The sequence below is a fragment of the Jaculus jaculus genome, chromosome 20 (genome assembly GCF_020740685.1).
Source record: "Jaculus jaculus isolate mJacJac1 chromosome 20, mJacJac1.mat.Y.cur, whole genome shotgun sequence".
Classification (NCBI taxonomy): domain Eukaryota; kingdom Metazoa; phylum Chordata; class Mammalia; order Rodentia; family Dipodidae; genus Jaculus; species Jaculus jaculus.
The window spans coordinates 2766376-2786574 of record NC_059121.1 but is presented as its reverse complement, the minus strand read 5'-3'; the positions used below and the strand labels follow the sequence as shown (position 1 = coordinate 2786574).

Genomic DNA, 20199 nt, shown 5'->3' with positions numbered 1-20199 from the left:
TTGAAATAGAGCAATGGAATTTCAAGTGACTCCTGTAGAAAAACTAGTTCAAATCTGTTATTGAACAGAGGAGCAACTGAGACACACGCCCAGTTAGTGACAAAACTGGTGTTCCAGCTCAAGCTCACGCAGCTCTCTTGAGATTCAGGCCACACGCAGACAGGCAAGTCGGCAGAAATGATACTAATAACTTGTGACGTGGAGGAACTGTAGATTTTTAACATAGAAGAGGGAAGGATTAGGGTCACAATTATTTAACTTTCTAATTTTAAGATTACTTATTTATTTGCAAGGAGAGAGAGGGAGAGAGAGAGACAATGGCCATGGGTGTACCATGGTCTCCAGCCACTGCAAACACACTGCAGATGCATGCACCACTTTGTGCATCTGGCTTTATGCAGGCACTGAGGAATCGAACCCAGGTCATTAGGCTTTGCAAGCCATCACATTAACTGCTGAGCCATCTCTCCAGCCCCTGACATAATAATTTTTAAATGTCTGAAGGATTTATAGGCATGAAAGGGTTTGAATTTACTCTGTTAGCTGAAGGAAGCAAGAAACATGATGGGGACTTGGAAAAGAAGATGTATCCAGTTCAGTATAAGGTCTTACCTCTTAAATAGTCAAAAATGGCCAGAGCAGTTTCCTGAGGCATAGTGAGGTTTCTGTCACTGAGACATTTCAGAGCAGCCTGGAGAACGGTGCGGTATCTTTCCTACAGAGAGGAGTGGGACCAAAGGAGATGAGGGAGAATGGAGGCATGGCAATCATCTGGATGGGGCGACCTTTAGGAAAATGTGATTCTCTGCAAACTGGAACCAAGTGAAGGCTTCCTTCTTGCCTCTGAACTCTAAAAGCTATCTTCCTATCTGTTTGCAGTAGTTTAAATTTTAATCTATCTCATATTTCAGGGTATTATGCCCTGAATATTTGATTTGAATGCTGTGGCAGAAGGTCACTCATATTCATTTATTTTCTTTTACTCTTACACACTTGCAGTGTGTCTTTTGAATCCATTATGCAAACACATGCAAATTATATGCAAATGGTATGGTCTCAGAAAATGACAAAATCGTACGGCCTTCACCGAGCCGTCAAACCTTTCTTTAAGAAGGAAAGTAATATGTTTTTTGCAATGTCTCTGGGGCAGGAGACAATTTCCTGAGAATGATATTTACATGACATTGGAATTGGTGACTCAGAGCCAACTTTGCTGGGCATCCTTCATGATGATGTAAGGTTAAGGAAGCATTCCCCCCATGTTATGATCCCACTTGCTCCTCATAATTACTCTGTGATGTAAGCAGAGCAGGAATTAAAACTCTGACTTTTCAGATGAGGAGAGCAGAGATGCCCGGTGCCTTGTGGGAGGTCGCTCAGATGAGAAGTGACAGACCTGTGGCTTGTCACCAGACCCTTCCTGTCCCCACACCTCTAAAGCAAGGTGGCTGACACTCAGCCTCATTGGCGCGTTTTGACAACACCATCTCCAGAGTTGCCTTTGTTGATGAGGATAGCATTTTAAGAAATGCTAATTTTTCTTAATATTTTATTTATTTGAAAGAGAAAGAGAGGAGGGAGGGAGGGAGGGAGGGAGAGAATCGGCACCCCAGACATCTAGCCACTGCAGATGAACCCCAGATGCATGTGCCACCTTGTGCATCTGGCTTATGTGGGTCGTGGGGAATTGAACGTGGATCCTTTGGCTTTGCAGGCAAGCACCTTAACCACTAAGCCAGTTCTTCAGCCCAGAAATTCCTACTTTTAACTCCCCTAGCACGGTGTCAATGGTGACGTTCGCCCAGACCCCTCTATTTTTTGGGCATCTGCTCTGAGAATCATCCTTTGCTTCAGGAGACAATTTCCTTCTTCTTGTTTTTTGACAACTTCCTTCTTAACCATGCAGAGAGTACACATGCTGTCTCCTTAAGCAAAAACATCTGGTTTCAAAACCCAGCTCTTTTTATTGCTACCACCACTATGATTATGTCGTTGTTGTTTTTATTCAAGGTAGGTCTTATTCTAGCCCAGACTGGCCTGGAACTCACAGAGATCCTCCTATCTCTGCCTCTCGGGTGCTGCTGGGATCAAAGGCAAGGCCTGGGGCTCACGCACTCTGTTGCTGCACTCCTGGAATGGTCAGTAAATTTCTCTCTAAAGCAACTATAAAAGGAGGAAAATAACATCTGTTTTATAACGTAGGTAGAAGGGTCATAGGGTCATATCATGTGCCCAACACAGAAATTAAAAGTTTGCCCTGCCGTAACTGCTAGGGTTACTTTATTGATGGGAGCCATCGAGTTCAGCAGCAGCAGTGTCTGCAGCCCCCCGCCCCCCCCCAAAATCAAAGGCTGAGCTCCAGGAAGTAGAATGAAGAAGAGAACAGGAATTTCCTCTTATATACCTGATGGTGCGAATTTCACTGGACAGACACCTAACTTTGACCTCCTCTAATTCCCGCCCACTTTGCACAATTGTGGGTGGAGTTACCATCTGGCTTCAAAGCTATTTCTTTTTTGTTTAAAGATTTATTTTTATTTATTGGTTAGAGACAGAAAGAGGGAGGGAGAGAAAGAGGAGAGAGAATGGGCACGGCAGGGCCTCCAGCCACTGCGAACGAAGTCCAGACGCGTGTGCCCCCTTGTGCATCTGGCTTACATGGGACCTGGAGAATTGAACCTGGGTCCTCAGGCTTCACAGGCAAACGCCTTAACCGCTGAGCCATCTCTCCAGCCCTTCAAAGCAATTTCTAAGGAGAGCTAGGGCCCAGGCTGGAATCCTTAGCTTGGCTCCCTTTAGCCAGGCTGTTTAAGTGTTTTGGCTGTTGTTTGTGTGTGTGTGTGTGTGTGTGTGTGTGTGTGAGAGAGAGAGAGAGGGGGGGGGTATGGGTAGGTGTTCAAGGGCCTCTTGTCACTACAAATGAGCACCAGACATTTGTCCCACCTAAAAAAGTAATATTGTGCTCGAGGAATGGCTTAGCAGTTAAGGCGTTTGCCTGCAAAGCCAAAGGACCCAGGTTTGATTCCCCAGGACCCACGTTAGCCAGATGCACCAGGGGGTACACGCATCTGGAGCTCATTTGCAGTGGCTGGAGGCCCTGGCGTGCCCATTCTCTCTCGCTCTCTCTTTCTCTGTCAATTAAATAAATAAATATTTAAAATTTTTAAAAATTATTTATTTGAGAGAGAGAAAGGCAGATAGAAAGTGAAAATGGGTACACCAGGGTCTCTAGCCACTGCAAACACACTCCAGCTTGTGCAGATGGTTCTGGAGTTCAACCCAAGACAGCAGGCTTTGCAAGCAAGCCCCTTCAACCCTGAGCGATCTTCCCAAGGCTCCTGTGTTTCTTAGCTGCTTTGCGTAACCTGGGCCAGCTGGGTGGGGAGCAAGAGTGCTTCCACCTGAACTGTTTTAACAGACTTAAATCCTTAGGATGACAGAAAAAATAATCTTCCAGCAATCAGAAGAGGACCAGGCAGGGGCTGGAGAGATGGCTTAGCAGTGGCGGTGTTTGCCTGTGAAGCCAAAGGACCCAGGTTCAATCCCCCAGGACCCACATAAACTGCATGCATAAGCTCGTGCACACGTCTGGAGTGTGTTTGCAGTGGCTGGAGGCCCTGGTGCACCCATTCCCTCCATCTGCCTCTTTCTCTGTCTCTCTTAAATAAGTAAATAAATAATGAGAACATTAATTTTTTTAAAGGAGGAAGAAGTGGTCCAGGCACTGGCTAGAGCTCTCCGCTCAGTTCCCGCTCCGCGGCCCCTCCCCCGTCCACTCCTGCACACCCCAGACTTCCTCGGGTCACTCCTGGGGACAGCTAGCGGAGTGGCCTCGAACGCAAAGGCAGCGTCCCTCATCGACAGCGGACGCGGACTCCACACTGGTGGCGGAATGGACTGCGCTCGGAGCTGGCCTAGAGCAAGCAGAAAGCCTCACATGAGAGGCTGGAGGGCAGCACAACCCGCTCGTGTGTGCCAGGAAGTGCCCTGTACCACCCGGACGCAGGGTCTTAGTTATTTTTGGCCCAAATGGTTGGTATGCAAAAGGAACTTCCCTTTTTTTTTTTTTTTTTTTTTTTTTCCTCAGCACAGAGCCACAAATGCTGAGCAGTCACCAGTATTTCTGGTCCAAGATCACCCAGATCACCTCTGTGCCAGCCACACCGCCGAGGCTATCAAAGCGTGACTCCCTTGGCCAGCTCCAAGCCTCAGGGCGCTCTCCCTGCGCACTCTCCCGACCCCAGGATGGCTCCCCGTGATGTCGGCTGCCGCTTCTTGGCAGTGCTGATTTTGGCCAGCTGTGAAGCCATCGCCTCCTCTGATCGGATGTGCACTGAGGTGGGTCCAAGCTGTCTGTCCCTAACCAGCCGACAGTGAAAATGTTGAGAGTGAACCATGCTGGCTCATCTAAGCCTTGGCATTTCAAAATTCACTGTCTTGAAGGGGATAAGGAGAGAGAGCCACAGGGTTTTATTGCAAAGAGTAGACGTCCCCTAAAACATGTCTCCTAACCTGGGGGATGTTGACTATCTCCCATTCCAGCATGTTCCCACTACTGCCAAATCATCCTTTGATTTCCAGGCTCTTGGTGTAAAGATTAGTAAAAAAAAAAAAAAGTGCCAGGCATGGTGACGTGCGCCTTAATCCCAGTACTTGGGAGGCAGAGGTAGGAGGATCGCCGTGAGTTCGAGGCCACCCTGAGACTCCTTAGTGAATTCCCAGGTCAGCCTGGGCTACAGTGAGACCCTGCCTTGGAAAAAAAAAAAAAAAAAAAAAGATTAGTAAAAAGGAAAAAAAAGGTTTTGAAACATTTAAACAGTCACAAGTGTCTCCTTCAATAGGACACCTCTCCTGTTGGACTAGCCCATAGGAGAAAAGTCTGAGAATCGACCCAATTGCTATCTTCTACTGTGGACCACCACAGTATTTGTCAACCTGTGAGACTGTCTTGAAGGGAAGGAGGGAGAAGGGAGTCAGTCTCCTGCCATCTTAAAAGGTTCCAACCTTCCTTCTACCACCACTGACCGTGGCAAGTGGCTGACACTACAACAGCTTCTGGACAAAAGCCACAGGTAGAAAAGACGGTGGCTGGCCTGCGCGGTTCGGTGCCTTGCTTTCCGGGGTTGGGGCTGACAGAATACCAAGGCACGACCAGTAAGATCCTGACGCAGGAGCTGGAAAGAGGTCAGGAGAATGATCTAGAACTCAAGGCAAATACCTGCCAGACAAGGACACAAGTCAAAGCCAAGACTGGGGCTGGGGAGATGGCTTAGTGGTTAATGCGCTTGCCTGCCAAGCCAAAGGACCCAGGTTCGATTCCCCAGGACCCACATAAAGCCAGATTCACATGGTGGCCCATGTGTTTGGAGTTTGTTTTCAGTGAGTAGAGGTCCTGGTGTGCTCATTTTCTCTTGCTCTCAATCTCTTTCTCTCTCAAATAAATAAAAATAATTTTTAAAAAAGCGAAAACATTTGAAAAAGAAAAAAAAAAAGAACAGAACTAGAGTTAGGCCCCGAAAAGAAACTACCAGAGGAGAGGGCAAAGCAGGTTTCTCTCTAAAAGAACAGGGCTGGAAAGGTGGCTTAGTGGTTAAGACACTTGCCTGCAAAGCAAAAGACTCAGGTTCAGTTCCCCAGGACCCACAATAAAGCCAAATGCACAAGGCGGCACATGCATCTGGAGTTTGTTTGCAGTGTCTGAAGGCCCTGGTGCACCCCTTCTCTCGTTCTCTTTTTCTCTCTCTCTCTCTCAAATAAATAAATAAAAATAAAAAACTATTTTTAAGAAACCAGAGCTTCTTCACTTCCAGCCTTCCTCGTTTTCCCTCTGTTCTCAGTCAGCAGGGTCCATTGCTGAAACCTCAGCTTTCTGAATCCCTTTAGTACAGTAAACAAGAGGCTGAGACTTGGGACAATTCTGGTGTCATGAGCATGTAGGTATTCAGAAGAGGGAGGGAATTGTCAGCTCAAGCCTCTTGCTGTAGGGCCAGGATATAGCCAGGCAGATTGGCAAAATCCCCCTGTCTCCAAGCACAGGTGAATTCAGTTATGCCAATGGAGTCCAGGGAAGAAAGACGTCTCCTCCAAGCTCACGGGCGCTTTAGCAAGGACGGGGCTGCAGCTGTGTGGGGCAGGCTCTCTCTGGTGGCCCACATTCATGGGCAACAAGGACAGCGCGGTAACGTGCCTTACCCCACCAGTCAACCAAATCTAAGCTTTAAATGCAAAGTGCGCATTTCCCGAGGACATTATGCGGATTTGTGACAGCGCCTGGAGGACTTCGGGTCTATAAAAGTGAAGAATAAATTACAAGGAAATATAAATATGGCATTTTCACCAGTGACAGTTTTAATGTTGTCAAAGCATAGAAGGCAACAGGATTTCCTCGAGGTGAGCGCGCTCACCGTGCCTATGCAAAGCCCTCCTCTAAGCAGGAGACGGGGAAGAGCAGGAAGGAATGTAAATGGTGGCCTCTCGAGAGCCTCAGCCTGTCTCCAGCAAGCCAGCTCGAAACTTGGTGCCAGGGCTGTTGATCTAGAGATGGGGGGGGAGGGCTCTGTGGGGCCTCCAGTGAGTCTGTGGGTGCATATGACGGGGGACAGGTTCCAGGCGTTCCCCTGGGACCTGAGATTAGCTGAGCACTAGTGTCTAGGGTCCTCTCCTCTCTTCACTCTTCCTCTCCTCTCCGGTCTGTCTTCTCTCTCCCTCCACTTTTTTCATAGCACCATTTCCCTAAAATCAAGTCAGTAGTTCAGCGGAACATTTCACTTTCTTCGTATAGCTGACTATACCCTTGGAGTGTTTATTTCAGTTAATTGCCCATGTCATTTGTGATAGGAAGATAGACCTATTTCTTTCTTTCTTTCTTCTTTTTATTTATTTATTAGAATCAGAGAGAGAGAGAGAATGAGAATGGGTGCGTGCTGGGGATTCCAGCCACTGCACATGAACTCCAGATGTGTGTGCCCCCTTGTGCATCTCGCTAATGTGGGTCCTGCGGGGAATCGAACCTGGGTCCTTTGGCTTTCAGGCAAGCACCTTAACTGCTAAGCCATCCCTCCAGCCCAAGACCTATTTATTTCTTGTTTACTTATTCATTACTTTTCTTGGGTGGGGGTGGGGTGTTCAAGGTAGGGTTTCACTTTAGCCCAGGCTGGCCTAGAATTTACTCTGTAGTCTCAGGGTGGCCTTGAACTCTCAGCGATCCTCCTACCTCTGCCTCCTGACTGCTGGGAGTAAAGGCGTGCACCACCATGCCCAACTGCCTTTGTGGGTTTTTTTCTTAAGATTTATTTTTATTTTATTTATTTATCAGAGACAGAGAGAGAGAGAGAGAGAGATAATAGGTGTTCCAGGGCCTCTAGCCACTGCAAATGAACTCCAGACGCGTGCGCCACCTTGTGCATCTGGCTTACGTGGGACCTGGAGAATCGAACCTGGATCCTTAGGCTTCGCAGGCAAATGCCTTAACCACTAAGCCATGCCTTTGTGTTTTTGAGAGAGCGTCTCAAGGGTCTCATTGTATAGTCTGTGCTGGCTTTGAACTCACTGCTTAGCACAAGCTGGCCTTGAAATCCCAATCCCTCTTGACTTTGCCTCTTGAGTTCTGAGTTTACAGAGTGCACCACCATGGCCCAGCTTATTACCAGTCTTCTCCTATCAATATGCATACTTTTGCAATTAAAAAAAACTTATTAATTGTGAATGGAACTGTGTGAACATAGAGCTGGTCATATGCCATTATGCTATTATTATTATGTTATTACTTCTCTGTAGCGTCTCCCCAGCCTCCTGCCGTGGATGGCCTCCCCTTTGAAGTTGGTGGTATTTGCTGCAGGGTCCTGGATGCACCACTCCGTCTCTGTGGGGAGGCAACACCTAAAATTGCACCTTCCCACCTTTCTGCCCTTTCCTCAATAATGTCAAGTCCATCCAACATGCACAGTTTCTGACTGTCATTAAGCCCGGCCCTTATGCAAAGTTCTCCGACAGTCTAGGAAGGTCTTTTCCTGACTGCCTTACTTGGATCCTTCTTACGAGGGATAGTCTTTAAGACGATTGCTCATGGAGTTTACGAAAACTGTCGTGAGTCAGATTGCACGTGAGTCAGTTTGTGCTTTTGTAAGCGTGTGATGTTTGGTAAAGGTTCAAGGGCGATTGCTGCTCAAAGCACATCCGATTTTGCTAGAGAATCAAGGGACTGAGTTCAGTACTGACTTACTTTCATTGTTTTCTCCACCAGAGAGAAGTCAACAGAACATACAGCTGCGAACATTTAGGTCTCAGCGAGCTTCCTGACACTCTACCGAACTCAACAGAGGTTTTGGAGTTCGGTTTTAATTTCTTACCTGTAATTCAGAATACAACCTTCGGCAGACTCCTAAATCTCACCTTTTTAGATTTAACCAGGTATGTACTGGTGTATTCTCGACGTTTGCTTAAGTAAAACCACCGCGAGTATCCAAATCGTTTCCAGAATCTTCTCTGGGGGCTGTTGATCCTGTGTGTTCACTGAGGTTTCCCTATGAAATATCTCTATGCAGGAAAAATGTATTTTATTTTTAATTTTGATTTTTAATTTTTTTATTATTGACAACTTCCATAATTATAGACAATAAACCATGATACTTCCCTACCCCCCCACACACACTTTCCCCTTCACAACTTCACTCTCTATAGCATCCCCTCACTCTCTCAATCAGTAGCTCTTTTATTTTGATGTCATGATGCCTATTATACTGGTTTTGTGTAATGTCAGGCACTGTGAGGTCACAGATATCCAGGCCATTTTGTGTCTGGAAGAGTGCATTGTAAGGAGTCCTATCCTTCCTTGGACTCTTACATTGTTCCCGCCAACTCTTCTGCAATGGACCCTGAGCCTTGAAAAGTGTGATGGAGATGTTTAAAATGTATTTTAAATAAACACCAATTAATGAAGAGGAAAACACTGTCCCCAAACTAGTTTACATCAGTGGTGTTGTGTTTGAAGTTCTAAGCAATATTGATGGCAAAAATGCAGATTAATCTGTTACTTAATTAGATGCCATGTTATACTCCATTTTAGCATCGTAGGATGTTGCTTGGTGATGCTATTTAAGAAAAAATTTCAGGTAACACACACACACACACACACACACATACACACTTCTCTTAATTTATGTGGAGGTGGTAAAGAGCTCCATTATTTCAACCTGCAGACTGCGTTTGCGTGCCAAGCCTGTGTTTAGGAAACAAGGGGCAGAAGCATCATGAATAAGAGAGGGGTGAAAAGAAAAGGGTTTGCAGCTTGTGCAAGTCAAGGGAGGGGGCAGAGGCCTGGCTTTTTGGTGGCATCTGCGTTCCTTAAACTGTTCAGCGTCTCCATTTTGGCCTTGGGAACAGAGCAGACCATGAGAACACGCCCATCCCCAGTACGGGTTCATGTCTATATGCATCACTGGAAGATTGCCTGGGGGAACATTACCACCTACTAGAGGTTACATGGGAAAATCATCAACATGCGTGGGTGTGCACATACGTCTATTTACATACATGTGTGTAATCCAGTATTTTTTTTTATTTTTTTTTGTTTATTTTATTTATTTATTTGAGAGCAAGAGAGAGAGAGAGAGAGAGAGAGAGAGAGAGAGAGAGAATGGGTATGCCAGGGCCTCTAGCCACTGCAAACGAACATCAGATGCGTGTGCCCCCTTGTGCATCTGACTAAGGTGGGTCCTGGGAAATCGAGCCTTGAACCGGGGTCCTTAGGCTTCACAGGCAAGTGCTTAACCACTAGGCCATCTCTCCAGCCCAAATTCTTTTTTATTACATTTTATTTATTTATTTTCAAGCAGAGAGACAATGGGTGCACCAAGGCCTCCAGCTGCTGCAAACAAATTCCAGATGCATCTGGCTTTACATGGGTACTGGGGAACTGAACTTGGGTCCTTAGGCTTTGGAAGCGAGCACCTTCACCGCTGAGCCATCTCTCCAGCCCCTATTATTTTCTTTTGGCATGCTTATGTGTGTGCAAGTGCACTCACCCTGGGCACACAGGTGTGGAGGCCAGAGGAGGGTACATGATGTCTTTGTTCCTCTGCCTTAGCTCTTTGATACAAAATCTGTCATAGAACCCAGAGCTCAAAGATTTTCAGGGAGCCCCAGCAATCTTTCTGTCTCTGCCCATTCAGCACTGGGGTTAAGACCTGCATGTGGCTATGCCTGTTATTTATTTATTTATTATTTATTTATTTATTTACATAGGCGCTGGGGATTACACTCAGCTCCTCCTGTTCTGAAATGCTGAATCATCTCTCCCAGCCACTAGCTCTTCTAGACGCAATGCAGGGATTGGTGTTCTGAGAACTGTTGTTCTGTACTTCAAAAGGAGGGTTTCACGTAAATCATTTGACATGCCATAGTGTTTCAAAGTTGTCATCATCATTATTCTTGGCTTTCTGAGGTAGGGTCTCACACTAGCCCAGGCTGACCTGGAATTCACTATGCAGTCTCAGGGTGGCCTCGAACTCACGGCGATCCTGCTACCTCTGCCTCCCAAGTGCTGGGGTTCAAAGCGTGCACCACCACACCCGGCTAGTTGTCATTGTTTTTATACTTACTGATGAAGAGAAGGAAGCCTGCAGCATAGCCCTGCTGGGTGTGGAGGTATGTACCTGTAATCCTAGCACTCAGGAGGTGGAGGCAAGATCAGGGGTTCAAGGTCACCCTCAACTGAGTGCAAGGAAAGTCTAGGCTACATGAGATTGTGTATCAGAAAAAAAAAAAATTAGAAGAAGTGGGGAAAAAAGAAAAGTGTAAATAGAAAAACAACAATAGAATGTGTGCTTAGATCCTGGGTTAAATCTTCAGCACTGCCCCCCAATCAGTAAAGGTTGAATTGTGCCCAAGATGGTACAGAGTCACATTGATATATTACATATATTGTCTATTACACATATCATATATTGCCTATCATGTATTACTAATATGTTGTGGAACCCTGCCCTCCATTTTTTTATTTTATTTTATTTTATTTTATTGCCATTGCTGTCTTGATATTTTATTTATTTATTTATTAGAGAGAGATAGAGAGGCATAAAGAGAGAGAATGAATTCCCCAGAGCCTCCTGCCACAAATGAACACCAAGTGCATGTGCCACCTTGTGCATCTGGCTCATGTGTGTACTAGGGAATTGAACCTAGGACTTTTGGCTTTTCAGGCAAGTGCCTTAACCACTAAGCCATCTCTCCAATGCCATTGCTGTTTTGAAATCGGAGCAGCTGTGATGACCCAAAGCAGACCCTCACAAGATCAGGCCCATTAACATTCGCCGGTGGAGGCAGAGAGCACATTAGACACGTGAAGGCCCGCTCCTGCGTGGGGATAGATAAGGGCTTCAGCCTTTAGTGTTGGAGGAGGAGACTTCTGTGGTCCAGGTGACCCCGGTGAAGCTCATTGGTTCTCCAAGCTAGACTTCAGAGGAAGACATTTTGGCCTATCATTGATACCCAGTTTGGGGTAAATAGATGTTTATTCACATGTGCCCAGGAAAAGTCCACACATTTAAACAAAATTTTTTAAAATATTTATTTAAGAGAGGGAGAGAGAGAGAAAGAGAGAGAATGGGCATGCCAGAGCCTCCAGCCACCGCAAAAAACTCCAGATGCATGCACCACCTTGGGCATCTGGCTTATATGGGTACCGGGGAATTGCACCTGGGACATTAGGCTTCACAGGCAAGCATCTTAACCGCTAAGCCATCTCTCCAGCCCCCAACATGGTATTTTTCATGCTATTAGTCACTCATTGTTTGACTTAGCCGAGGAAAGCACTAATGTTTCCTCATAGCATCAAAAACAAACATGCCGGTTGTGGTGGCGCATGCCTTTACTTCCTGAACTCGGGAGGCAGAGGTAGGAGGATCGCTATGAGTTCGAGGCCACCCTGAGTCTACATAATGAATTCCAGGTCAGACTGAGCTAGAGTGAGACCCTACCTAGAAAAACAAAACAAACAAACAACAACAAAAATCTCAGAACACACACAAAGCAGCAAAAACCCTGAGTGTTTAATTTAAAAGAACAAGATATCTGGAATAAATTGTAAATCAGAGTGTTCCTTTCTTGTTGTTACTGTTGTTATTGTTGTTTTGTGTTTTTGGGGTTTTTTGGTCTTTCAAGGTAGGGTCTCACTCTAGCCCAGGCTGACTTGGAATTCACTTTGTAGTCCCAGGCTGGCCTTGAACTCTCAGTGATCCTCCTACCTCTGCCTCCCAAGTTCTGGGATTAAAAGCATGCACTACCACGCCCAGATCAAGTGCTTTTAAATATATATTTATGTTTATTTGCAAGCAGAGAGAGAGAGAGAGACAGAGAGATTAAGAATTAAAGAGAGGGCTGGAGAGATGGCTTAGTGGTTAAGTGCTTGCCTGTGAAGCCTAAGGACCCCCATTAAAGGCTCGACTCCCCAGGACCCACGTTAGCCAGATGCACAAAGGGGCACATGTGTCTGGCGTTCGTTTGCAGTGGCTAGAGGCCCTGGCATACCCATTCTTTCTCTCTCTCTCTATCTGCTTCTTTCTTTCTCTGTCGCTCTCAAATAAATAAATTTTTTAAAATGAACAAAAATTTTAAAAAAAGAATTAGAGAGAGCAAAAGCGAGTATGAGGGAGCAGCACATCAAGTAAGTCCTCTTGTCACTGCAGATGAAGTCCAGCTGTGTGCGCCACATTGTGCCTCTGGCTTTATGTGGGCACTGAGGAACTGAACCTGGGCCATCAGGCTGTGTAAGCAAGCACCTTTGACCACTGAGCTATCTCTGCAGCCCCATCAGAGTTTTGAATTGAATCTGTTCATTAATTCACCTGGTCACTTGTGGATCTGTGGATATAGAAGAAACCTCTACTGTTTGATTTTCAAGAAATAATGCATATTATTATGGAATTGTCAATTCATGGCACTATAGTGGTGTGGTTTTTCTTTTTCTATCTTTTTTTAAATTAAGTACTATTATATTTTCAAGGTGCCAGATTAACTGGATACGTGAAGACACTTTTCAAAGCCACCATCAACTGAGCACGCTTGTATTGACTGCGAATCCGCTGATCTTTCTGACGGAAAGAGCTTTCAGCGGACCCAAGTCTTTGAGGCACTTGTCCCTCATCCAAACAGGGATCACCAGTCTTGAGTTTCTCCCAGTGCACAATCTGGACAACTTGGAAAGTTTGTATCTTGGAAGCAACCGTATTTCCTCCATTCAGCTCCCCAGAGACTTCCCGACAGAGAAGCTGCAAATCCTGGATTTCCAGAATAACGCCATACGCTACCTGTCTCGAGACGAGACCAGCTCTCTGCACCAGGCCACCAACCTCAGCCTCAACCTCAACGGCAATGACATCAGAGGAATCGAACCTGGGGCCTTCAGGTCAACCGTCTTCGGGAGCTTGAACTTTGGAGGAAGCCTCGATGTGTCGCTTATACTCAGGGGTCTGCAGAACTCAACAGTTCAATCTCTCTGGCTGGGGTCGTTTGTGGACACGGATGATCAACACCTCAGCCGGGCCACGTTGGAGGGGCTCTGTGGCATGTCTGTGCAGAGCCTCAGCCTGCAGAAGCATCATTTCTCGGAGCTTTCCTCTGCCACGTTTCAGTGCTTCTCGGGTCTCCAGGAGCTGGATTTGACAGCCACTCACCTGGCGGAATTACCTGCTGGGATTGAGACCATGAACTCGCTCAAGAAATTAGTTCTCAGCGCAAATAAATTTGAAGACCTGTGTCAAATCCAAGCGGCTAATTTCCCCTCCCTCACACACCTGCACCTCAAAGGCAACATGAAGCGACTTCACCTTGGCGTGGGCTGTTTGGAGAAGCTAGAAAATCTCCGTGAGCTGGACTTGAGTCACAATGATATCGAGGAGGATTGTTGCAATCGGCAACTTCAAAACCTGTCCCACCTGCAAAGCTTGAACCTGAGCTACAACGAGCCTCTGGGCCTCCAGACAGAGGCGTTCAAGGCATGTCCTCGGCTCGAACTCCTGGACTTGGCATTTACCCATTTACGCGTTCGTGTTCCAGAAAGTCCTTTCCAGAACCTCCCCTTCCTGCGGGTTCTGAATCTCTCCCACTGCCTCCTTGACCTCGGCAACCAGCGGCTGCTGGACGGCTTGCCCAGTCTCCGGCATCTGAACTTACAGGGTAATCACTTTGCAGACGGGAGCATCCCGCAGGCCAACCCTCTGCAGACGGTGCGCACCTTGGAGACTCTCATTTTAGCCTCCTGCGCTCTGTCCTCCATACACCAGGAGGCTTTCAGAGGACTTGAGACGCTGAGTCACGTCGACCTGAGCCACAACAGCCTCACATCCACTAGCATCGAGGCTCTCAGCCATCTCAAGGGGATTTACCTCAATGTAGCCACCAACAGCATCTCTCTCATCTCGCCCCGTGTTCTCCGCATCTTGTCTCAGCAGAGCACCATTAATTTAAGTTATAACCCCCTGGACTGTTCCTGTTCAAACATCCAGTTTTTAACATGGTGCAAAGAAAACATGCCGAAGCTCGAGGACACGGAGGAGATGCGGTGTGCCACCCCCCCGTCCCTGAGGGGGGCCAGGATTTCTGATGTCACAGTCTCCTGTGGGATCACAGCGGTGGGCCTTTTCCTTCTCATTGTATTTCTGTTCTTGCTTGTCATTCTGTTCATTTTTGCAACGCGATATTTTCTCAGATGGAAATACCAACACCTTTAGTGCTGGAGACTTCCAGAGAAGGCAGAGGAATGGAAGGTGATTAGCAGAGTCACCCTGTGTCATCTGCTGGCGGTTAGAGGACTGGCCAGAGGTGCTGGGTGGGAATCGTTGTGCTTCTCTGAACTTCCTCCTCTTCCCACACTATAGACTGGGGCTCAAGAGCCACGAGCTGCTGCGAAACACAGGGCCTCTTCTGTTTTTTTGTGTTTTTTTTTCAAATTTTTATTAACAACTTACATGATTATAAAAAATATCCCATGGTAATACCCCCCTCCCCCCGCTTTCCCTTTTGAAACTCCCTCTCCATCATATCCCCTCCCCCTCTCCATCAGTCTCTATTTTATTTTGATGTCATCATCTTTTCCTCCTGCTATGAGGGTCTTGTGTAGGTAGTGTCAGGCACTGTGAGGTCATGGATATCCAGGCCATTTTGTGTCTGAGGGAAGCACGTTATAAGGAGTCCTACCCTTCCTTTGGCTCTTACATTCTTTCTGCCCCCTCTTCCGCAATGGACCTGAGCCTTGGAAGGTGTGATAGAGATATTGCAGTGCTGAGCACTCTGGTCACTTCTTTCCAGCACCAATAGGACCACTTCTTCATGTGGAAAGGGACATCCCTGAGGTCCTTTGCCCTCCACTTACTGCATCTCTTGCAGCAGTTCCACCTTGTCCCTGAAAGATCACTGTGTCCCCAACGTGACAATTTGGGGGCCAACCCCACCCTGAAACTCTTTCTCCTGCAGCCTTGACATTTTGTACAAGGCTGAGTTCTCAGTAATGGAGCCATTTGGGAAACTTAATCCAGGACAAACTCTCAATGCTTAGGTTAAGTGAAAAGAAAAGAAAAAAGAAAAGAAAAAGAAAATACAATGCCCTTAAAAGATTAAGAAATGAATTCTACTCTCAAATAGACTCCATTAATCCCTTTAATTCTTAAGTTCCTAAGGCCTCTAAAATACCCCAGAGCACAAAAATCAGAAAAGCACCCCTTCACCTCAAAGTTTGGGGTTTCATTTGCTTCTTTCATCCCGTAGCCAGGAGGCTCCCTTCTCCTGGCTGGTTGCAGAATCAGCTTTACATGGGGGCTGGGCTCCAAAATGCTTTGTCATCTGAGTGTTTGCAGTCCCTGGACCTCTTTGCCCCAGGAATGGAGAAATGAATGGTGGTTTTGGTTCCCTGGTTGGCCCTCCAGAGCCTGCTCCTCTTGGAGAATGCTCCAGAGCACCTTCGCAACGGAACACAAGGCACAATCCGAGACTCACTTAACGAGGCTGGCTTAGTGAAGAGCGGCTGCTGTAGAGTCTAGGAGGGTCAGCGAAGGTTCTAACAGTGCTGGCCGGGACACAGCCACTGAATGCAGAGAGACGAAGAAGACGTCACAGCGTGGGACTTCCCAGGGCCCACAGTCTCCCTGAGCCGGGCCAGGGTTTCTCTGAAGTCAGGATTGCTGGTTGAAACTTGGGAACTCTGTGTCTCCTCTGTATCCAGCGCTCAGACACTCAAGAAATGGTGGTTTGATAATATTTGGGGGGAAAAAATGTATGTCTACTGAACCTGTATAGACTTTTCCATGTCATGACTTCCCAAACAACACAGTACAGCAACTATTTACATAATGTTTACGTTGTGTTAAGTATTACATTGATTTAAGGTAAATAGGAAAATGTTTGGTTATATGCAAATACTGAAGCATTTTCATAAAGGACTTGAACATCTGGGGGGTTATGATCTCTGGGGAGTCCTGGAACCAATCTTCCCAGTAGAAACTAAAAAATGAGGATGTAAAATTCTAGTCCCTAACCAATTTAGGTTAGAAACAGTAACTGAATAGTTAGGGAATTCTGATTTGTTATCACAGAATAATTGACTGATGCCAGCATCCAATCAGAAGTGGTTAGCTTTCAAGTGCCCGCCCTAGTAGTGGGACTTACTAAGAGTAAGGGAAGGGCTGGGGAGATGGCTTAGTGGTTAAGGCACTTGCCTGCAAAGCCTAAGGACCCAGGTTCCATTCCCCAGTACACACAAAAGCCAGATGCACGTGGTAGAAGATGTGCCTGGAGTCTGTAGTGGGTAGAGGCCCCGGCAAGCCCATTCTCTCTATCTGCCTGTCTCTCAAATAAATAAATATATCTAATTAAAAAAAAAAAAAGAGTGAGTGGCATCATGGACACCAACATTTTTGTGTCTTCTTTGACCTGGGCAATGCCACCTGGACAAGCAGAAACACTGAGTGACCCTCTTTCCTGCCCTTTGGACTCACTCTTTTCTTCACTTTGAAGATACACCAGTCACTTTCCAAAAGGCTGTTTTCCCCACATTCCCAAGATTTCTGGTCCACTCTTTGTTCCTTTGAAGGGAGCTCTTTCCTGCCCAGCCGATCCAAACCCAATGAAGCTATAGTCATTGAGCTCTCTATGCATTTATTGCTTTTCTCGTGTGTGTTCGTGGGTGCATAGAATCATCTTCCTCACGTGTTTCAATTCCTCTATCATGCTGTGTCTCTCCCCGTATGAGAAAGCAGTGTCCTAGAACATGCCTGGGTAACAGAAGGGTTGTATAGTTTTAATAACTGCTGATGTTTTTGCCTTGCCTCTGGTCCCCAAACTCTTATCAGTGCCCACTCCTGTCCCTATGTCCATTCCCCACCTGCCTTTAGCTTCAGCCAACGTCTCTACTGCACTCAGCAGAAGTACTCAGGGCCGTCTTTGAAGAGGATTTCTGTGCCAGAATCCTGGGTGTTAGGATTCTGTTGTACTGAGGTTATCCTTGGATTCATAAATGATTGATTCCATATGAAATGTTTCCTTATTCTTTCTTTTAAATATGGACTTTGGGGCTGGAGAGATGGCTTAGTGGTTAAGGCACTTGCCTGTGGAGCCTAAGAATTCCCGTTCGTATCTCCAGATCCCAGGCAGCCAGGTGCAGTGATGCAAGCATGCAATATTGCACATGCACACAAGGGGGCGCTCCTGTCTGTTGTTCATTTTCAGTGGCTAAAGGCCCTGGTGTGCCCATTCTCTCTCTTTCTCTGCCTCTCTATCAAAATAAATAATAATATATATTATCTATTTATTTATTGGAGATAGAAGAAAGAAAGGCAGAGAGAGAGAAGGGAGAGAGAGAGAGAGAGAATGGGCATGCCTAGGGCCTTTAGCCCTGCAAATGAAATTCAGATGCATGCACCACCACCCTATGCATCAGGCTTTACATGGATACTGGGTAATTGAACCCAGGTCCTTAAGCTTTGCAGGGCAGGGAAGTGCCTTAACTACTGAGCCATCTTTCTAGTCCCTTTGATAATAATAATATTCTTTGTACTTTTTAAAAAATTTATCTGGGTTTTGAGGTAGGGTTTCACTCTAGTCCAGGCTGACCTGCAATTCACTATGTAGTCTCAGGGTGGCCTTGAATTCAGTGATCCTCTGCCACCCAAGTGCTTGGATTAAAGGCGTGCACCACACCTGGCTCTCTCTGCTTCTTCCATTCTCAAAGTTTGGATGGTTCCCACTCTAAGAATATAATGTAAAACAACCCCCCCTCCTTCCCGAGTCCCCTAACTATTCTGTTGAAAGTCAGCCTTTTCTGTCCTGGGGGATTTGAGCCGATGTACCACCACTCCCTAGCCACGCTCTCTTCCAGAATATTTAGTGGATGACTTGGAAAAGCCAGAGCACTCTGAAGCAGAAGCCCTGGGCCAGTTTGCATGACACTGAAGGTCCCAAGGCCGCCAGCCAGGCCAGGCCCGGGGGCTCATCTCGCTCACTCGGGCTCACTCCGTTTCCACGCCCTGCACCTCGCTGCTCGGTAACCGCTCTGCGATCTCGGGCTTGGTGACAGCTCCTCTGTTTTAAGCAGCTGTAAATTCACCCCACAAAGTCAGAAAGGGAGCTTGTTGATGGCTGCTGTCATTTTTATTGCCTTCGCTGGTTACTAGGAGGGAGTCTGTCGACAACGCCGTGGTGTGTTTACTGCTTTTATGTATTGCATGTTGTTGCTGCTCTGACAAGCTACCCCTATAAAAATGTGTTATTATTGCATGATGTAGCCCAGTGAGCTGACCCTGCATTTTAAAGTCTACTGAAGCAAATGGCAGTGAAGTCCATAAACGCTGACTGGCCTCTATCACAAAGGACTCTCCGTGTGAGCTGCAACTCCCGTGATCTAGGAAAGAACTAGAGCCTTCCTGCCCTGCGCCAGTGGCCACTGCTGTGAAAGGTGGAGGATGCCCTTCCAAGCACAGGCATTGTCTGAAAAATTCCAAGACAGCACCCTCGCACCACCTGTTCTAGCCCAGCTCCGACAGGCGTCAAAAACAACTTTGCAGTTCACAAGACCATGTGATAACGGGCTCGTTAATGCCAGCCTGTACTATGCATGGTGCAACTGAGGTTACCAAAATGTTTCTCTAGGCTCCCGAAGGCAAAAGAACAATTTAAGCAGAGGATGGAACTAGCTCTTAAATGGGAGTCAACTGGCTGAGATTTTAAGAGTTTGAGCCGGGCGTGGTGGCGCACTCCTTTAATCCCGGCACTTGGGACGCAGAGGTAGGAAGATTGCCATGAGTTCAAGGCCATCCTGAGACTCCATAGTGAATTCCAGGTCAGCCCGAGCCTGAGTGAGACCCTACTTTGAAACACCAAAAAATAATGATGATGATGAGTTTGAATGTACAAAGCAGTGGAAATCAGCCTAAGGTTCCAGGAGAATGGAGCAGCCCAGTTAAACACCAGAATAACCTGAGGAATTGCTAACAAAGAGAAGTCCACAGTCCAGTCCTGGGTAGTGGGAATCTGTTAAGAGTTGGATTGACTCCTACTCTCTGACAAGTGATTTCATATAAAATCCTTCCTTGTTCTTTTTGTTTGTTTGTTTTTCTTTTTCGAGGTAGGGTCTCACTGTAGCCCAGGCTGACCTGGAATTCACTCTGTAGTCTCAGAGTGGCCTCGAACTCACAGTGATCCTCCTACCTCTGCCTCCCAAGTGTCGGGATTAAAGGCGTGCACCACTGCGCCCGGCTTCCTTCCCTATTCTTAATTTTATCAACCAATAACGCAAGTGTGTTTGACTCCGTGAGTAAAATAAGCTAGAGATTTTCTTTAAGTGACAAAACTTGGACAAAGGAGCCATGGAGCTCTCAAGTCAAGAAGCAAAAGGATTTTGTTGTTGCTTTGTATGTGTGTTTTGTTTTTGTTTTTGTTTTCGTCTCTTTTACCATCATGGTCAGGCTGCCAGGCTCTGCCTCACCCATTTCTATGCCTTGCTAGCTAGCTACTCATCAGGGAAATCATGTGTAGAATAGCATGGAACCTAGGAAGAATCTGTGAATGATAGTTAAGAGCTATCACTGCTCACCGGACGTTAAGCAAAGGAGGTTCAGTGAAGAACCATCGGACTTGCTCCTTTAGTCTGTGTTCTCTGAACAGCTGACTGGTAAAGATGCGGGCTGAGATCCCTTCAGGTTGCCCTTCCCCCCT

The 20199-nt window shown here is 46.6% G+C and overlaps 1 protein-coding gene across 1 annotated transcript; it reads left to right on the top strand.

Moving 5' to 3' along the window:
* The first annotated feature begins 4107 nt into the window (after positions 1-4107).
* Positions 4108-14907, top strand: Cd180 (CD180 molecule). The gene is made up of 3 exons (XM_004666110.2): positions 4108-4338; positions 8243-8409; positions 13001-14907. The coding sequence occupies exons 1-3, from the start codon at positions 4246-4248 to the stop codon at positions 14724-14726; spliced, it is 1986 nt and encodes a 661-aa protein (XP_004666167.2). The 5' UTR covers positions 4108-4245; the 3' UTR covers positions 14727-14907.
* The last annotated feature ends 5292 nt before the right edge of the window (positions 14908-20199 follow it).